Source organism: Mustelus asterias, chromosome 12 (genome assembly GCF_964213995.1).
Source record: "Mustelus asterias chromosome 12, sMusAst1.hap1.1, whole genome shotgun sequence".
NCBI classification, from domain to species: domain Eukaryota; kingdom Metazoa; phylum Chordata; class Chondrichthyes; order Carcharhiniformes; family Triakidae; genus Mustelus; species Mustelus asterias.
The window spans coordinates 66,878,862-66,895,386 of NC_135812.1; the positions used below are offsets into that span (position 1 = coordinate 66,878,862).

General features: G+C 42.7%; 1 protein-coding gene and 1 long non-coding RNA gene across 2 annotated transcripts in view; one reads left to right on the forward strand and one right to left on the reverse strand.

Moving 5' to 3' along the window:
• Window positions 1-16,525, reverse strand: part of LOC144501556 (uncharacterized) — a 117,433-nt gene that overhangs the window by 81,031 nt on the left and 19,877 nt on the right. The gene's annotated exons all lie outside the window — the stretch shown is intronic.
• The window catches only part of LOC144501538 (myosin-4-like), a 38,097-nt gene continuing 27,633 nt past the window's right edge, over window positions 6,062-16,525 (forward strand). The window contains exons 1-5 of the mRNA XM_078225359.1: window positions 6,062-6,199; window positions 7,244-7,400; window positions 7,538-7,565; window positions 7,696-7,813; window positions 7,915-8,007. Of these exons, the coding sequence (XP_078081485.1) occupies window positions 6,089-6,199; window positions 7,244-7,400; window positions 7,538-7,565; window positions 7,696-7,813; window positions 7,915-8,007 (507 nt within the window). The 5' untranslated portion in view covers window positions 6,062-6,088. The remainder of the gene's footprint in view (window positions 6,200-7,243; window positions 7,401-7,537; window positions 7,566-7,695; window positions 7,814-7,914; window positions 8,008-16,525) is intronic.

Genomic DNA, 16,525 nt, shown 5'->3' on the forward strand with positions numbered 1-16,525 from the left:
TTAACTGTCTCATTATTTGAGGATTGTTCTTCAAAAAGACTAGAATAAAACATATGTTGCTTTCCCTGCCAAAACACTTTGTCAAATAAGAGTTTGTATATCAATTGGCCATCCTCGCTTTGTAGCCACTTTTTCAAGTGAGATAAAATATCTCTCAACTCCTTAAGTGAATTTGGGCATCAAGCTCTTTGAGTTAAATCCCTCTAAATTTGATTTATCATCTGAACTTTAGTTTCTCTTTCACCCCATAACCCAAGTTGTTTCAGTTAGTTCATGCTGTCTGATTTCTTTATCACTTTGGAAATCTTTTTGTTTACCTCTCTCTCCTTTACTAACTTTGCTCTCGAGTTCAAGTTCAAGCCCTCGCATTTTTTCACAGTTCAAGCTGTATAATTTATTTTCTACCTCAAGTTGCAAGTGAATTCTAGTCAACACAAACTGTGTTCTAACTGGGTCAGACTTTTCTTCTTCTTCCAAATGCTGTGCTATTGTTTCAATTATGTTTGGTTTTAATTCTATTAACCTAACTTTGGTTAATTATTGCAAATCATTCAGGGATAAATCTTCCCTTGCCAGAAAAGTAATTGCAATTGACAAAACATTCTGCTTTTCACTAAGTATAGTAAAATCCACTGTGAGATCCTGTTAGCCTCAACTTTTATAAATCCCAACAGCTGCACTGTCTGTAGATTTGAAAGGGCCCCCAATTCCCAGCTGCACTGAGGAGCTACTGCTCCTGGTAGTTCTCTGCACCCCAACTTCGACAGTACTAGAGTTAGCAACCTTATAAGAACTAGGAGCAATTCCAGAATTGCCTAGGAATTAGTAGGCAATTCAACAATAGTCGAAGGGCTTTACAGCACGGAAAGAGACCTGCACCGGTCATCAAGCGCTGACCTTGCCCCATCTAGCAAGCTTCTCAAGCCTGCTCCACCATTCAATAGAATCATGGCTGATCTTGTCTCGGCCTCAATCCCACTTTCCAGCCTGTCTCCATAACCCTTCAACCTATTACTAATTAAAAATCTGTCTATCACCTCCTTACATTTACTCAATATCCCAGCGTCCATCGCACTCTGAGGTAGTGAATGCCAGATCCACGACCCTTTGAGAGAAACAATTTCTCCTCATCTGTTTTACATCTGCTACCCCTTACCCTAAAACTATGATCTTTAATTCTAGATTTCCCTCTCAAAAGGAAACATCCTCTCCACATGGAGTCTGTCAATCCCCTTTAGCCTCTTCAATACCTCAATTAGATCTCCCTTCATTCTTTAAACTCCAGGAGTTTAGGCCTAAACTGCTTAATCTCCTCATAAGACAAACCCCTCTGGAATCAATCTGGTGACCCTCCTCTAAAATGCCTCTAATGCATCTACATCCCTCCTTAAGAAATGGGACCAAAACAGTACACAGAACTTCAGGTGCAGTCTCACTAATGCCTTATATATTTGCAGGAACAAATCCTCACTTCTATATCCTATTCCTTTAGCTATAACTGTCAAAACTCCTTCTGTTTTCCTTATTAGTCGCTGTACCTGCACGTTACTTTTTTCGATTCATCCAAAACAACACCCAGATCCATCTTTCTTATGCTACCCCGACGGTGGGGCCTTCGTGCCACACAACCAGTCGCCTAGGCAACGTTCATCTCCAACCCCATCATGACCACCTGCTGTCAAAGGAAGCCCGAATACAGCATGCGCAGCTGGGCCCCAGAGTGGAGCGCGCGCAGCTGAGCCCCAGAGTGGAGCGCGCACAGCTGGGCCCCAGAGTGGAGCGCGCGCAGCTGGGCCCCACAGTGCAGCGCGCGCAGCTGAGCCCCAGAAAGGCGCATGCGCGGTTTGGTCCCAGATTAGAGCATGCGCAGCTTTGTTGCAGCGGCTTTATTTTGTGCTGTTGAGTTTTGACGTCGTGCACCTTTCCCGAAAAAGAGCCACAAAACAAAACATAGCTGTTGCAATTTCAGAATCAGGCTTTCTACCCCGATCTACAACCTCGTTCACCTGTCCTGACATGGTGGGTTGAATTTTCAGGCTGGTGTTGAGACCCCTGCATCAGTTCCAGGCTGGGGTCCCAAACCTAACAGGGGCCTTTAATAAAATACTCATTTTATTTTAAATTATAATAAATTAATAAATTTATTTTAATTACTCTGAACTTTCTAACCCACAGACCACAATCAGTAAGGATAGGCAACAACGCCTCCACGATCATCCTCAACACCGGTGCCCCACAAGGCTGTATTCTCAGCCTCCTACTCAGTACTCCTTATACACCTATGACTGTGTGGCCAAATTCCCCTCCAACTCAATCTTCAAGTTTGCTGATGACACCACCGTAGTGGATGGGAACTCAAACAATGATGAGACAGAGTACAGGAATGAGATAGAAAATCTGGTGAATTGGTGTGATAACAATAATCTCTCCCTCAATGTCAACAAAACAAAGGAGATAGTCATCGACTTCAGGAAGCGTAATGGAGAATATGCCTTGTCTACATCAATGGGGATGAAGTAGAAATGGTCAAAAGCTTCAGGTTTTAAGTGACCAGATTACCAACAACCTGTTCTGGTCCCCCCATGCCAACACTATAGTTAAGAAAGCCCACCACCACCTCTACTTTCTCAGAAGACTAAGGAAATTTGGCATGTCAGCTATGACTCCTCACCAACATTTACAGATGCATCATAGAAAGCATTCTTTCTGGTTGTATCACAGCTTAGGATGGCTCCTGTTCTGCCCAAGACCGCAAGGAACTACAAAAGGTCGTGAATGTAGCCCAATCCATCATGCAAACCAACCTCCCATCCATTGACTCTGTCTACACTTCCCACTGCCTCAAGAAAGCAGCCAGCATAATTCAGGATCCCATGCACCCCGGACAGACTCTCTTCCACCTTCTTCCATCAGGAAAGATACAAAAGTCTGAAGTCACGTACCAACTGACTCAAGAACAGCTTCCCAACTGCCATGAGACTTTTGAATGGACATACCATGCACTGAGTTGATCTTTCTCTACAGCTATGACTGTAACACTACATTCTGCACTCTCTTGTTTCTTCCTCTATGAACGATATGCTTTGTATAGCACGCAAGAAACAACACTTTTCACTGTATACTAATACATGTGACAATAAGTCAAATCAAATTTTATATTGAAGTTCAGAGTACTTCAGTTAGGCAAATCATATAGTCTTAAATTGGAACAAAACAAATACAAGGTAAGTTAGTTATGGTAGATTAGGAAACCATGGCTTGAAGGGCCAAAAATGGCTTTTCCCTGCCCTTGTTTATCATGATCTTTGGATATCCAAAAGCACTTTAGAGCCAATTAAATATTTTGTGAAGTGTCGTTGCTTTTATACTACAGGAAATACTGCAACTTAATGGTGGCACTGTGGTTAGCATTGCTGCCTCACAACGCCAGATTCCTGGCTTGGGTCACTGTCTGTGTGGAGTCTGCACATTTTCCCATCGTGTGCGCGTGGGTTTTCTCCAGGTGCTCTGGTTTCCTCCCACAGTCCAAAAGATGTGCTGGTTAGGTGCATTGGCTGTGCAAAATTCGCCCTCAGAACAGGTGTCAGAGTTTGGCGACTAGGGGATTTTCACAGTAACTTCATTGCAGTGTTGATGTAAGCCTACTTGTGATAAATAAAATAAACTTATTTCACTGTTGAGGCAGATAAAGACATAGCATTTTTGCAAAGTGAATTGGACAGCATCTTTTACATTTTTAAGTTTAACTTGCAGCTGGTTCTCAGCTGAAGTTTATCATTTGCATGTAAATAACATACACTATTAGCCTCATCATTGTTTTAAGAATAAACTCTGGCAACATATCTTTGGCACAAATTGCCAATTTTAGCACAATTATTGGCCAGTGTCTTTAACACCATTATATATCTATTAATTATTGGAACAATGTACAAACAGAGCCTGTATGAAAGGCACTTAATGACATCTTGGAAATATATATATACAAAATTTTGCATTTTAATTTAAAAAAACTGCAGCTAAATATTACAAATTGAAATAAGAATTTGAGACCGTACTTTCAAAACCTATATTAGCAATGAAGGACTATGTGGATTTATAAGAAGCAAGGTTTTGTTTTTCTGGTGAACAAATTTCTAAACTATAAGTGTACCCACACTTCCCAAGATAGAGCCACCTGGTCAGCATGAGCCTATTTTAAAGGCTCAGATTCTAAAAACTCGACCTGTCAGATGTCAACTTTATGTGTTCAACTTATATGGCCACACATGCTGATGATTGGGATTAATGCTAAAGAATTCCAAACCAAATTGCTGACATTGCTTCTGTAATTGTATCCTGATATTAGAATTTCAGTTAATTCAATAAGAAAATCTCCTAATCAGGTTTGGTACACTAAATATAGAAACTAGACCTGCTGTGCCCACAGGAAAAAACATATATATACGTTGCTCAGAGAACACAAAATGCTGCTGGTGTCCAAGCATCGGGGTAAGTTTCTCACTAACTTTCTTTATCTTAATTAGGGGACTGATAATTATGCCAGTGAAACGGGGGAAATTATATAAAATATTAAATAATATAACAAAGGAAAAAGATCTGGAAAATTATCTCCAGATAAATAGAAGCCAAATGACACAAATCTAACTGGTACATTTAACTCAGATCCAAAGAAATAAAATTAATCAATCTATTTTGTCCTTTGTCTTGGTAGAATTGCTGTGGAGGATTTTTTTCTTGCCTGATCTGAGAAAGGTAACCAATGTTCAGACAAGCAAATGTGAACTACATAGCTTGAATAGAAAATTAATCAGATAAGTTTAATGTCATTTTTTGAAATTGATTTTGATGCTAAGTGCTGGTTATTTTTCAGACAGAGGGCAGCAAGTTTAATTACATGTTCATCAGGCTTTGATAACTCTCAACCGTTTTCCAGTATTACATTACAGGCAGCTGGTTCAGACCTATAAGCACAATACCATGTTCAATGATTCATAAGTATTGCACACATTCTATACAACAGTGACGGAATAATCACCATTTCCTTGAGTTACAGAGCACTTCATCCTGAAGAATTTGGTGTAATGAAACATGTGCCAATATAATTTACATTGCACTGATTGATATTTAAATCTTAATTGCCAGGCAACATAAATATATATATCTAAATATATCATGCCATTAACAAGGGACTCCAGAATTACTTGCACCACTGTTAAATCAAGCGATGCACAATTGCTGTAGTTTTGAACATTTAGACCCACCTTCAGCCTTTTGGCAGTAGTATAGGAGCAGTGTTTGTGTTCCTATTTTTAAAACATGGCCAGGAAAATAGCAACAAATATATTTCATATGAGAAACAGGTAACGATAGCTTCTCATTCATAGAGTCTTATTGCCCTGAACAGTTAAACTGTATTTTGCAATCTCATCCCATTCAAATCACAAAACACCAGTTATTTGAACGAATTTAAAAGTATGAATGGGATAATAAAGGAAGCTAGAAAATGTATTAATTATTGCGACATGCAACACAATACATTTAAACAAGGCTTTATCACAATTTTGAAATAAATGGATAGGAATTGATGCTTTTACCTCTATAAGCAGTAGTTAAATTTGATTAAGTTCAAATGTGAGGGATCTTGCTTACGATAAACTAAGGAATGATTTAATCGTGTCAAGAAATGATGCAATATAAGATGCTGATTGTATCATATAAACACACCTGTCTATTTTAGCAATAAACCGAAGCCATGGGGGATGCGGAAATGGCAGTGTTTGGAAAGGCGGCGCCCTTTTTGCGTAAATGTGACAAGGAGCGATTGGAGGCTCAGAACAAACCATTCGAGGCTAAAACAGCCTGCTATGTCCCTGACCAGAAAGAACTGTACGTGAAAGCTACAGTGAAGAGTAGAGAGGGTGGTAAAGCCACCGTCGAGACTTTGGACAAGAGGGTCAGTTGAAAAATTTAAATAAATCATCCTGAAACGCTTTAGTGTTTTCACAAACCTCACATTTCTTTAAATAACATATTAGGCTTGTGGATCATTTTTCAGACAGTGACTGTCAAAGACGATGACGTCCTCCCAATGAACCCTCCGAAGTTCGATAAAATCGAGGACATGGTCATGATGACCCACTTGAATGAAGCATCCGTGCTGTTTAACCTCAAAGAGCGTTATGCAGCCTGGATGATCTATGTAAGTACAGAAACTTCAGATTGCTAAATGAAAACGATAATTGAAGACACTAAGGGCCCGATTTTACCATCAAGTTGCGCCTATTTTCGGGCGCAAAAACTTGGTAAAGTCGGGCATGAGGCGAATAGTGCAATCCATGCCCGCCTCTGCGCCGGTTCCCCCTTTACCAAGGCCCAAAAATGACCACGATTAGGACCGTGCCCAAAACGGACGCAACGGCCATTTAAATGTATGCACTTTACCAGCACTTCCCCCCTTTAACCACTGCGTTCGCCCATCCGGAATCGGCGTGAAACAGAAGTCTGATTCGGGCGCTCAATCAGTGAGGGTTAGTGAGGAGTTAAGTGCCTAGCGTCCAACAGCTCTCTACTTTAGATCAGTGGGGGTGGAGGTGGGGGGAGGGGGGTCCACTGCCACCCGTTCTGAGGTGCCCCCATACGCACTCTGCCTGCAAAAATATCAGTGAGTCCGAATCGCGCTTGAGATCGGTGGGGGGGGGGGGGGGGGGGGGGAGGGGGGGGGTGTGTGTCCGCTGCCACTCTGCCCGAGATTGATGAGGGGGAAGTGAGAGGGTGGTTCACTCTGCCTGAGATCAGTGGGAATGAAGGGGGTCCGCTGCCTCTCTGCTTGAGATCGGGGGGGTGGAAGGGGGGGAGGGGCCCACAATCGGTCTGGGTGGCGGAGGGGGTGGGGGGATAAGGGGGTCAGTAATGTTGTCGTGGTGGGGCAATGTCTGTGGGGGCCAAGGGGAGGCACTATCCGGTCCTTGAGGGATGTGGCAGGGGAACAACATTCTATCTTTTTGTTCTGTGCATGCACAGTTGAAGGCTTCGATTGGAGCTGCAGGGTTTCAGGCACATTTAGCCCCACCTACAGTGCGATTCGGACTCACTGATATTTTTGCAAGCAGAGTGCGTATGGGGGGCCTCAGAACGGGTCTAAAAGTCGGATCTGAAACGCTCCCAGTTTCAAGTCCACCCAGCACTTAGAATCAAAATGGTAAAATAGGGCCCTAAAGACCTTTAATTCCTTCCTTGACTTTAGACCTACTCCGGGTTGTTCTGTGTCACTGTGAATCCCTACAAGTGGTTGCCAGTGTACGATACTGAGGTGGTGGCCGGTTACAGAGGCAAGAAGCGACAAGAGGCTCCTCCACACATCTTCTCCATCTCTGACAATGCCTATCAGTTCATGCAAACTGGTGAGTCTGTGGGTTTTAATTCGTTGCATCGAGTGCAGAATTGTTTTCATTGTTTCTATTGAAAATCAGAGTAAATTTCAGCAAAACTTTCTGTTGTCTGAATTTTGAGTGTTGGTTTCATGGTCATCTTATTACAGATCGTGAAAACCAGTCCATTTTGATCACGTAAGTGTTGCTGCTTCAACATATTCCCGCAGAGTTGTTAATGCAATTGAAATTGACTCCAATATTTTCGAATCATCTTTTATGTCCAATAATTCTCGATTTCTTCGTTTTCTACTCTTGCCCCGTCCAGCGGAGAATCTGGTGCCGGAAAGACTGTGAACACGAAACGTGTCATCCAGTACTTTGCATCAGTTGGTACTTCCGGGGATGCCAAGAAGAAAGAGGCTCAACAATCCGGAAAGATGCAGGTAAAAGAAAATCGATACAGTAAAATTCGCCAATTTCTTGCTGTTTGGCTGTAATTCATTTCTTGACTCGGTAAATGCTCCAATTCCTGATATTTTTACAGGGCTCCCTGGAGGATCAAATCATCCAGGCCAACCCACTGCTGGAAGCCTTTGGTAATGCCAAGACCGTGAGAAATGACAACTCGTCTCGATTCGTAAGTTTCCTGCACATTTCCTGCAGTTGCATAAATCGTAGCCCCAAGTGTGCATGATTCTGTTTAACAGATAGGGTATATATTGAGAGAAACTGTTTCTGCTGGCTTTGCTGGGGAGTCTTGGTCGAGGAGACTTTGTCTAAGAATTAAAGCCAGACTTTCAAGAGTGAAACTAGGAAATACACGAAGAGTAGAAATTAGAGCAAGCTTAGATGGCGGGTGGGAAGGCAGTGATGTGGTGAACCTGGATCAGTGCAGTGGGAAATCATAGAAGCACTACAATGAAGAAGGAGGCCATTCGGCCCATCAAGCCTGCGCTGACAACGATCCCACCCAGGCTCTGACACCTTAACCCCATGTATTTAGCTGCAAATACCCTGACACTAAGGGGCAAATTACCATGCCCAATCAACCTAACCCGCACATGTTTGGCCTGTGAGAGGAAACCGGAGCACCCAGAGGAAACCCATGCAGGTATGGGGAGAACGTGCAAACTCCACACAGACAGTCACCTGAGCCCGGAATTGAACTTGGGTCCCTGGCACTGTAAGGCAGCAGTGCTAACCACTGTGTCACTGTGCCAAGTCCATTTAGATAGTTAGGAATTGTCTGTTAACAATCATTTTCTTGCTGCTGAATGATATTGCATGCCTTTTGGGATTAAGCGAGTGACAAGCAAGGATAATGGGTGGTTAAATCCCTGACAAATGAAAGCTGGCTGTATTCAAATGAGCAGCTAGAGGAGCAGCAATTCTGCTGCTGCCTTCCGCAGGAATAAAGGAATGAGTTCAAAAAGTTGGAGACCCAGGGGCACAGATCAAAGGGGGAAACAGCCTAATGATACAGTCTGAGGAACACAGATAAGGGGAGAGAACTACCTGGTGGAACTGTCTGAGGAACACTGATCAGATGGGGGAACAGGTTGATGGAACAGTCTATGGGTTACAGATCAGAACTTCCAATCCAGCTGCACCAGCCAGTGCCATTTTTAGTCAAGTTAATCTCAGCGAGGCGTAACTTCATGGACATAGAATCCTTACAGTACAGAAGGAGGCCATTTGGCCATCGTGCTTGCACAGACAACAATCCCACCCTATCCCTGTAACCCCACATATTTACACTGCTGATCCCCCTGAAATTAGAATCAATTTAGCATGGCCAATCAACCTAACCCGCATATCTTTGGATTATGGGAGGAAACCACAGCACCCGGAGGAAACCCACACAGACACAAGGAGAATGTGCAAGCTCCACATGGAAGTGACCCAAGCTGGGAATCGAACCCAGGTTCCTGGCGCTGTGAGGCAGCAGTGCTAACCACTGTGCCACCGTGCCGCTACTTGGAGCCTGGGTTGTGGGAAATATAAAATATCATTAAAATGATCCAATAACAGGACAACTTTGTATTATAGAATGCAACGACCTGTCAGTTTTTTTAAATTAAGAGTAATTTTACAACACTATGACATAGAACAAGATTAATGCTGGTCATTCTCCAAATAGCATAACGCTGCTTTTTAAATGAAGAATACAATGTTGGATGCATGAGTGGAAAAGTGCTGAGACAGATGTCTGTTGGTATTAGAGGCACCATTATCAGTGAGAGCAGTAAAAGGCCTATCCCCACATGTAATGGGGAGCCGGTGCCACGTGATAGCGAGTTGAGGAACAGGGAGAGAGTGCAGATAAACACATGGCTGCAGGGATGGTGTAGGAGGGAGGGTTTCAGTTACATGGATAATTGGAGCACATTCTGGGGAAGATGGGACCTGTACAAACAGGATGGTTTGCACCTGAACCAGAGGGGCACCAATATCCTGGGAGGGAAATTTGATACGGCTCTTCGCAGGGGTTTAAACTAATTTGTCAGGGGGATGGGAAAACAAGCTGTAGTCCAGTAGCCAGTGTTCAGTGTAGTGAGGTACTGAGGAGGGTATCAAGGTCGCAGGAGTGTACCGGCAGACAGGAAGGTGGGTTGAAGTGTGTCTACTTCAATGCAAGCGACATCCGGAATAAGGTAGGTGAACTTGGAGCGTGGATTGGTACTTGGGACTACGATGTTGTGGCCATTACGGAGACATGGTTAGAACAGGGACAGGAATGGTTGTTGGAAGTTCCGGGGTATAGATGTTTCAGTAAGAGTAGGGAAGGTAGTAAAAGAGGTGGAGGAGTAGCATTGTTAATCAAGGATAGTTTAACGGCTGCAGAAATGCAGTTCGAGGAAGAACTGCCTACTGAGGTAGTATGGGCTGAAGTTAGAAATAGGAAAGGAGCGGTCACGTTGTTAGGAGTTTTCTATAGGCCCCCAAATAGTAATAGAGATGTGGAGGAAGAAATTGCAAAGCAGATTATGGATAGGTGTGGAGGTCACAGGGTAGTTGTCATGGGTGACTTTAACTTTCCAAATATTGATTGGAACCTTTATAGGTCGAATAGTTCGGATGGGGCAGTTTTTGTACAGTGTGTGCAGGAGGGTTTCCTGACACAATATGTGGATAGGCTGACAAGAGGTGGGGCCACATTGGACTTGGTACTGGGTAATGAATCGGGCCAAGTTTTAGATTTGTTTGTGGGAGAGCACTTTGGAGATAGTGATCACAATTCGGTGTCTTTCATTCTTGCAATGGAGAGGGATAGGGCCATACAGCAGGGCAATGTTTATAATTGGGGGAGGGGTAATTATTAGGCAGGAATTAGGGAGCATGAGATGGGAACAGAAACTGTCAGGGAAAGGCACAAATGAAAAGTGGAGCTTGTTCAAGGAACAAATACTGATAGGTATGCCCCTGTCAGGCAGGGAGGAAATGGCCAAGTGAGGGAACCATGGTTCACAAAAGAGATTGAATGTCTTGTCAAGAGGGAAAAGGAAGCATATGTAAGGATGAGAAAACAAGGTTCAGTTGGGTCGCTTGAGGGGTACAAGGTAGCAAGGATGAGCTAAAAAAAAGGGCTTGGGAGAGCTAGGAGGGGGCATGAGAAGTCCTTGGCGGGTCGGATCAAGGAAAACCCCAAGGTTTTTTACTCTTATGTGAGAAATAGAAAAATGACCAGGGTGAGGTTAGGGCCAGTCAAGGACAGTAGTGGGAACTTGTGCATGGAGTCAGAAGAGATAGGAGAGGCAATGAATGAATACTTTTCTTCAGTGTTCACCAAGGAGAGGAGCCATGTTTTTGAGGATGAGTGTGAGATACAGGCTGATAGGCTGGAGGAGGTAGATGTTCTGAGGAAAGATGTATTAGCAATTTTGGAAAAACCTGAGGGTCGATAAGTCCTCTGGGCCAGATGAGATGTATCCTAGGATTCTTTGGGAGGCAAGGGATGAGATTGCAGAGCCTTTGGCTTTGATCTTTGGGTCCTCACTGTCCTCGGGGATAGTGCCAGAGGACTGAAGAGTGGCGAATGTTGTTCCTCTGTTCAAGAAAGGATATAGGAATGACCCTGGCAATTATAGGCCGGTTAGTCTTACTTCGGTGGTCAGTAAGTTATTGGAAAAGATCCTGAGGGATAGGATTTATGACCATTTGGAAAGATGCAGCTTAATCCGGATTCGTGAAGGGGAAGTCTGGCCTCACAAATTTGATTGAATTCTTTGAGGAGGTAACTAAGTATGTAGATGAAGGTAGAGTAGTTGATGTCTGTAGTAGGTACAAAATACCTCTTGAGACTGGTATGAGTCAAAATAGAGTCGGCTTTACTCTCACAAGCTTGCGGGAGAACTTGACCCCTTGAAAGCGGAAGCCAAAGTTCTCCCTGAACACAGAAAAGTGGGGACATATATACAGCATGGCTTCTAATACTGGTCACAAATCAACCCCAGACCAGTCACAACCCAAAGATACAATTTACAACTGCTGGTCACAAAGCAAGCTTCCAGACCAGCTACAAATCAAAAATACATTGATAGCTTCTGACCATAAACCAGTGTATCTGGCATTCTCAGCTCACGAAGCGCAGGTCTTCTGTTTCCTGTTCTTCCCGCGGTTTTCCTTTGAAGTTCCGGCGCTCTTCCACCTGCCCCAGCGGGAGTTCCTCTTCAAACGGCCGATATCGCGATCCACATCTTGTAATTGCTTTCTTCCGTTTACATTTAACATGCAAGCCTGTAGAAAAGGTAAGACTTGCAAGTCTGCAAACGCATTCACATTTACATTTACATTTGACTATCTATTGTTATAAGAATAAAAGTTAACCTGTATTAATATCAGAAGCAGTATAAACAAGGAGATTAGCCATAATGAAGGGTTATGCTTGTGATACATTCTAAGTACAATGTTCAACCTTTTAGGTACAAAATACATTTACCCTTTAGGTACAAAATACATTGAGTACAAAAAACATTAACCCTTTCCCTCCTTCAATCCCCCCTTTTGGTCGGGGACAAGTTCAAACATGGCCCCATGACCAATTCAGAGCCAAAGATTACCAATATATATGGGCCTACCTCCTTCGTCAGGAAGACTGCCCCTTCTGCCTGTACACTTGCACTCGGCACAATTCGGGCTGTTCCTTCAATAATGTCATATAAATACAACAAGCAATAACAATGACAATTAATACAATCAACCCATGCATCAGGTATGATCCCCACGACCCGAACCATTGCCCTAGCCATCCCGGAGGGTTGTAATTATGATATTGCCTCCCTTCATCTTGTATTGTCATCACCACTCGTTTGATATGATCTGCCAAACGAGTTATATTTTCCGAAACATCTGGAATATACGTGCAGCATTCGGAGCGCACGTTCCTCTCTGGAAAGCCAACACATAATCAAGTGTCAATCGGTTCTGTAAAGCAACAGTCCGGATAGCTACAATTTCGGCTGATACTTCAGAGAAGGCAGTGCTCACCTCCTCGAACCCGTCTCTAGTTTCATTCGCAATTCTCTCTAAGGTCGAGGCCATATGTATAAGTTCCTGAGCTGCTTTTGCTGTCCCATAAAGTGGGAAAGCTATCATGAAGAACTGTTCTGTCTCACTAATGGTGAATATAGGGTACCACATATGCCAAATAACACGATCCTACCCAATCCCAAGGAAGCCATGGGTAGGCATTGTTTCCACAGACAAAACAGGTACCATCATATGCAGTCATGCTGCTCATATAAGTAGAGGAGAGGCTGACCAGGACATCATCAATGGGGCAATGGATTGTAATCTGTTGCACCAAAGCCCAGGCACGACTGGTGACATTAACCTGCTGGGTACAGTAGCTACGGCCAACAAGTATGGTTCCGTTTCCTACCAAGCAGACAGATCCCCCCTTGTTGGGTTTTCACAACATGCCTGATGGGGTTTTAAATGTCACTTTCCTTGTCCCGTCTTGGGTTCCATTCTGATTCAAAATCCCCTCTACCATTCCCGGAGTTGACAAAGGGAGAGGGAATAAAGGATTTTCCCCCCTTTCCTCCGTGCATGGGAATATGTAAGCAGACCCAGCACTTGCTCAAAATTGTGACTGCAATACATACAAGTGAGACATATACATGAAAGTGTTCATGTGATAGGGTCGGATTTTAAAGGATTGGTACAATGATCACTTGGATCGGCCAAATCTCGTGTACTCATCCTCTCGAGCCCTCTGCTGATGCTGGGTACAGGTCCACCCCGGTCCCTCAACCAAACACCAAAAATTCCAGTTACATCAAGTTACATTGCATGGGAGACCCCAATCACCTCGCCCCTCCAACAGAGTTGGCAACATGGCATGGTTAAGGAATCCCAAGCATCGGTCCCTACGGGTTACCTCCCAGGGACTTATTCCATGTGTCGGAAGGTTAAAATAGACAGAGCCATCGTTACAGAGATGCTTACGATGCTCTATCCTCAAATCTACACAATTCCATCTATACTTCCCCTCCGTAACTAGCAGGGCAAGGGTCGTGAGAAGCAGCAAGAAAATCATCCTATCACTTAACTAATAACCCACGCGACTGTTATACAATGGTCCAAAGGCTATACCGCCCGCGCGCCACTGCCCGCGAACCCGTTCAGCTTGCTTGGAGGTCAACCGTCTAGCATATCTGTGAATTAAGCACACTACACAATTTTAACCTCATCGGGGCCCTCTCATTTAGGGGCGAACCCAGATTTCTAGGACGAAACTTCCCGCCCATCAGGGAGCATTTCAAGCTCTCTCTCTCTGTGTCTCTTTGTTCCGGATTGTCTTTTACCAATTTGCGCATCCCTTTTAATTGGGTGCTTAGTTCCAAAACATATCTCCTGAATTCATCTTTTAGTGAACGTACATCATCGCCCATTCTATCATTAATTCATAAGGGGTTAATCCAGTTGTCCGGTTTGTGGTAACTCTTAATCTCATCAGTAAAGTGGGCAGTATCTCTGTCCACAATTTCCCGATATCTGTATGGCTTTAGCTAGTACATTATACAGTTAACTACACACTCCCATTCCATAGAAAGCTTAGTGTGAATTAACTAATACTTTACACTGGCCTCTTGGCTGCAGTGGGACATCCATTCATTTGTATGTAATTTCATTAAAAGACATCGCATTCCCCATTAAAATCACATACCATACAGCTCCAATCTTTATATAATGTACCCCGACATTATCTCTAATTTAATCATTTGTATGGTGAGGAAAACAGGAAGCTCCTACAGAATTATGTTTTATCCATACACAACATATAATATATAACTATGTTATACAAAATTGGTGAAGGCTTTTCAGGATTTTATTTTATTTTTGGGTCTATATAGCAGTGCTATACTGTATAATAAAAATAATCAAGCGGCAGTAGTATCATACCACTTTACACATCATAACTGTGAGATCCAAACCCTTTTAATCCAAGCCGTTTCCAATTTTAAACTGAGCTCCAGATCAAAACCCCCGCACTCGAGGAAAACAACAGGCGGCAAATCAAAACCAAAGTAGGTACAATACATACACTAGTTAACTAATCAGTAACATTTTGGTTTGATTTTAACTGGCTAGATTTTAAGCTTTGCAGTATTTTATATTTGGCAAACTTTGAACAATAGATAGCGCATAAAATTCCAACGGCAGTGCATAATTTTAACCAGTTACAGAATATTAAACTATCAGACATTCGTAAAGGCAATTTGCATTGGCAACTAAGATTTAATTGATTAATCTCCTGCTGGAACTTGAAATAAGCAAAATTACAATTCATTTCATTTAACTTAAAATATTTTAAACTGACTCATAGACAGTACATTTACCACATTCTTTTGTTCTTGCTTATCTACTTTTCCATAAAATTACTTATTTTCTTTTCCCAATTTCTCAACTAACTCTCTCATAATCTTCACTTCAAGACAAAGGAGAGAGCACATGGTTCCCTCCAAGATTTAAATCCTTTCTTAACAAAATTCAAACACAAGTTTATTCAAAATTCAAATTGGCTATTTCAAACTTCAATTTATGTACTTTGATTTTGAAATTTCAATTTACCTTCCAATTTTATTTAAACTCTGTATCAAACCCACTATTGTAAAAACACCAAAGCAAACAACTTTGGTAAACACACACATAAACACACATGGAAGCTTCCAACATTCATTCAAACTTAACATCTTAAACTGAGATGTAAGTAAAACATTTAAAAGAATACAGAACTTGGATTAAGACAGTCACTTTTATTCTTCTTGCTTCCAAACTGTAATTAAACTCAAAACAGAAGTAAATTCAAGAAATCTTATCACTTTAATCTTTAACACCTCCCCAGCTCTCCTGAGGCTAAGCTAAGGTCATTTATTACCCGCAAGAAACACTCCACAAGAGCAAACAAAGGCTTCAACAAGTCCTGCTCTCAATCTAATACAACAACAACCATCTACATTTGACTAGCAACCAGATCACACAAACACACAAATACAAAAACTAAGATCTCTCCTATCCACCTCCAGGTATGCCACTAGCTCATTCTACCAACTCATCATAGTTCGGGGTACTGAGAATTCCCATTTTAAGGATTTTTTTGGTGAATACTAAAGGATTCATCCTTAAAAGCCTGGATGAATGCTTGATCTCCTCGATCTGGGTTTCCTTGTCCTGAGCACTCCTGATATACCTGGAACAACCATTCCGCATATTCAGAAGCTCCTTCCCCTTTTAACTGTTTCGTTGTAGTTATTCTGCTCCAGTTAGTAGGAGCGTTCCCTAACACTCTCAGAGTTTCAAACTGGGCGAAGGGTGTCTGTTGGGCATCTATTTCTGATGTTAGGCCGACTACATGTGCCCACCGTCCCCCACTATAATCCTGTGCTGGAGGAGCAGCGGGTCCACCTGCTACCTGCCTCCACTTACCCGCTAGACAGGCTGCCCTTACCAGCTGGTGTACATCTCTCAGGTGGAATAGGTGTCCTACCCAGATTGTGTCTAATTCTTCCCAGAATTTAGTGTTTACGCTTCTAGGTTGTAATTTACCCAGAGAAGCCATTATCTGCTGTCTCTCACCTGGGGTGAATGGTTCATAATTTACTTTTGGCTGCGCATCTGTTCCCCCTTGGGTTACTGGCACTAAGTTGTGT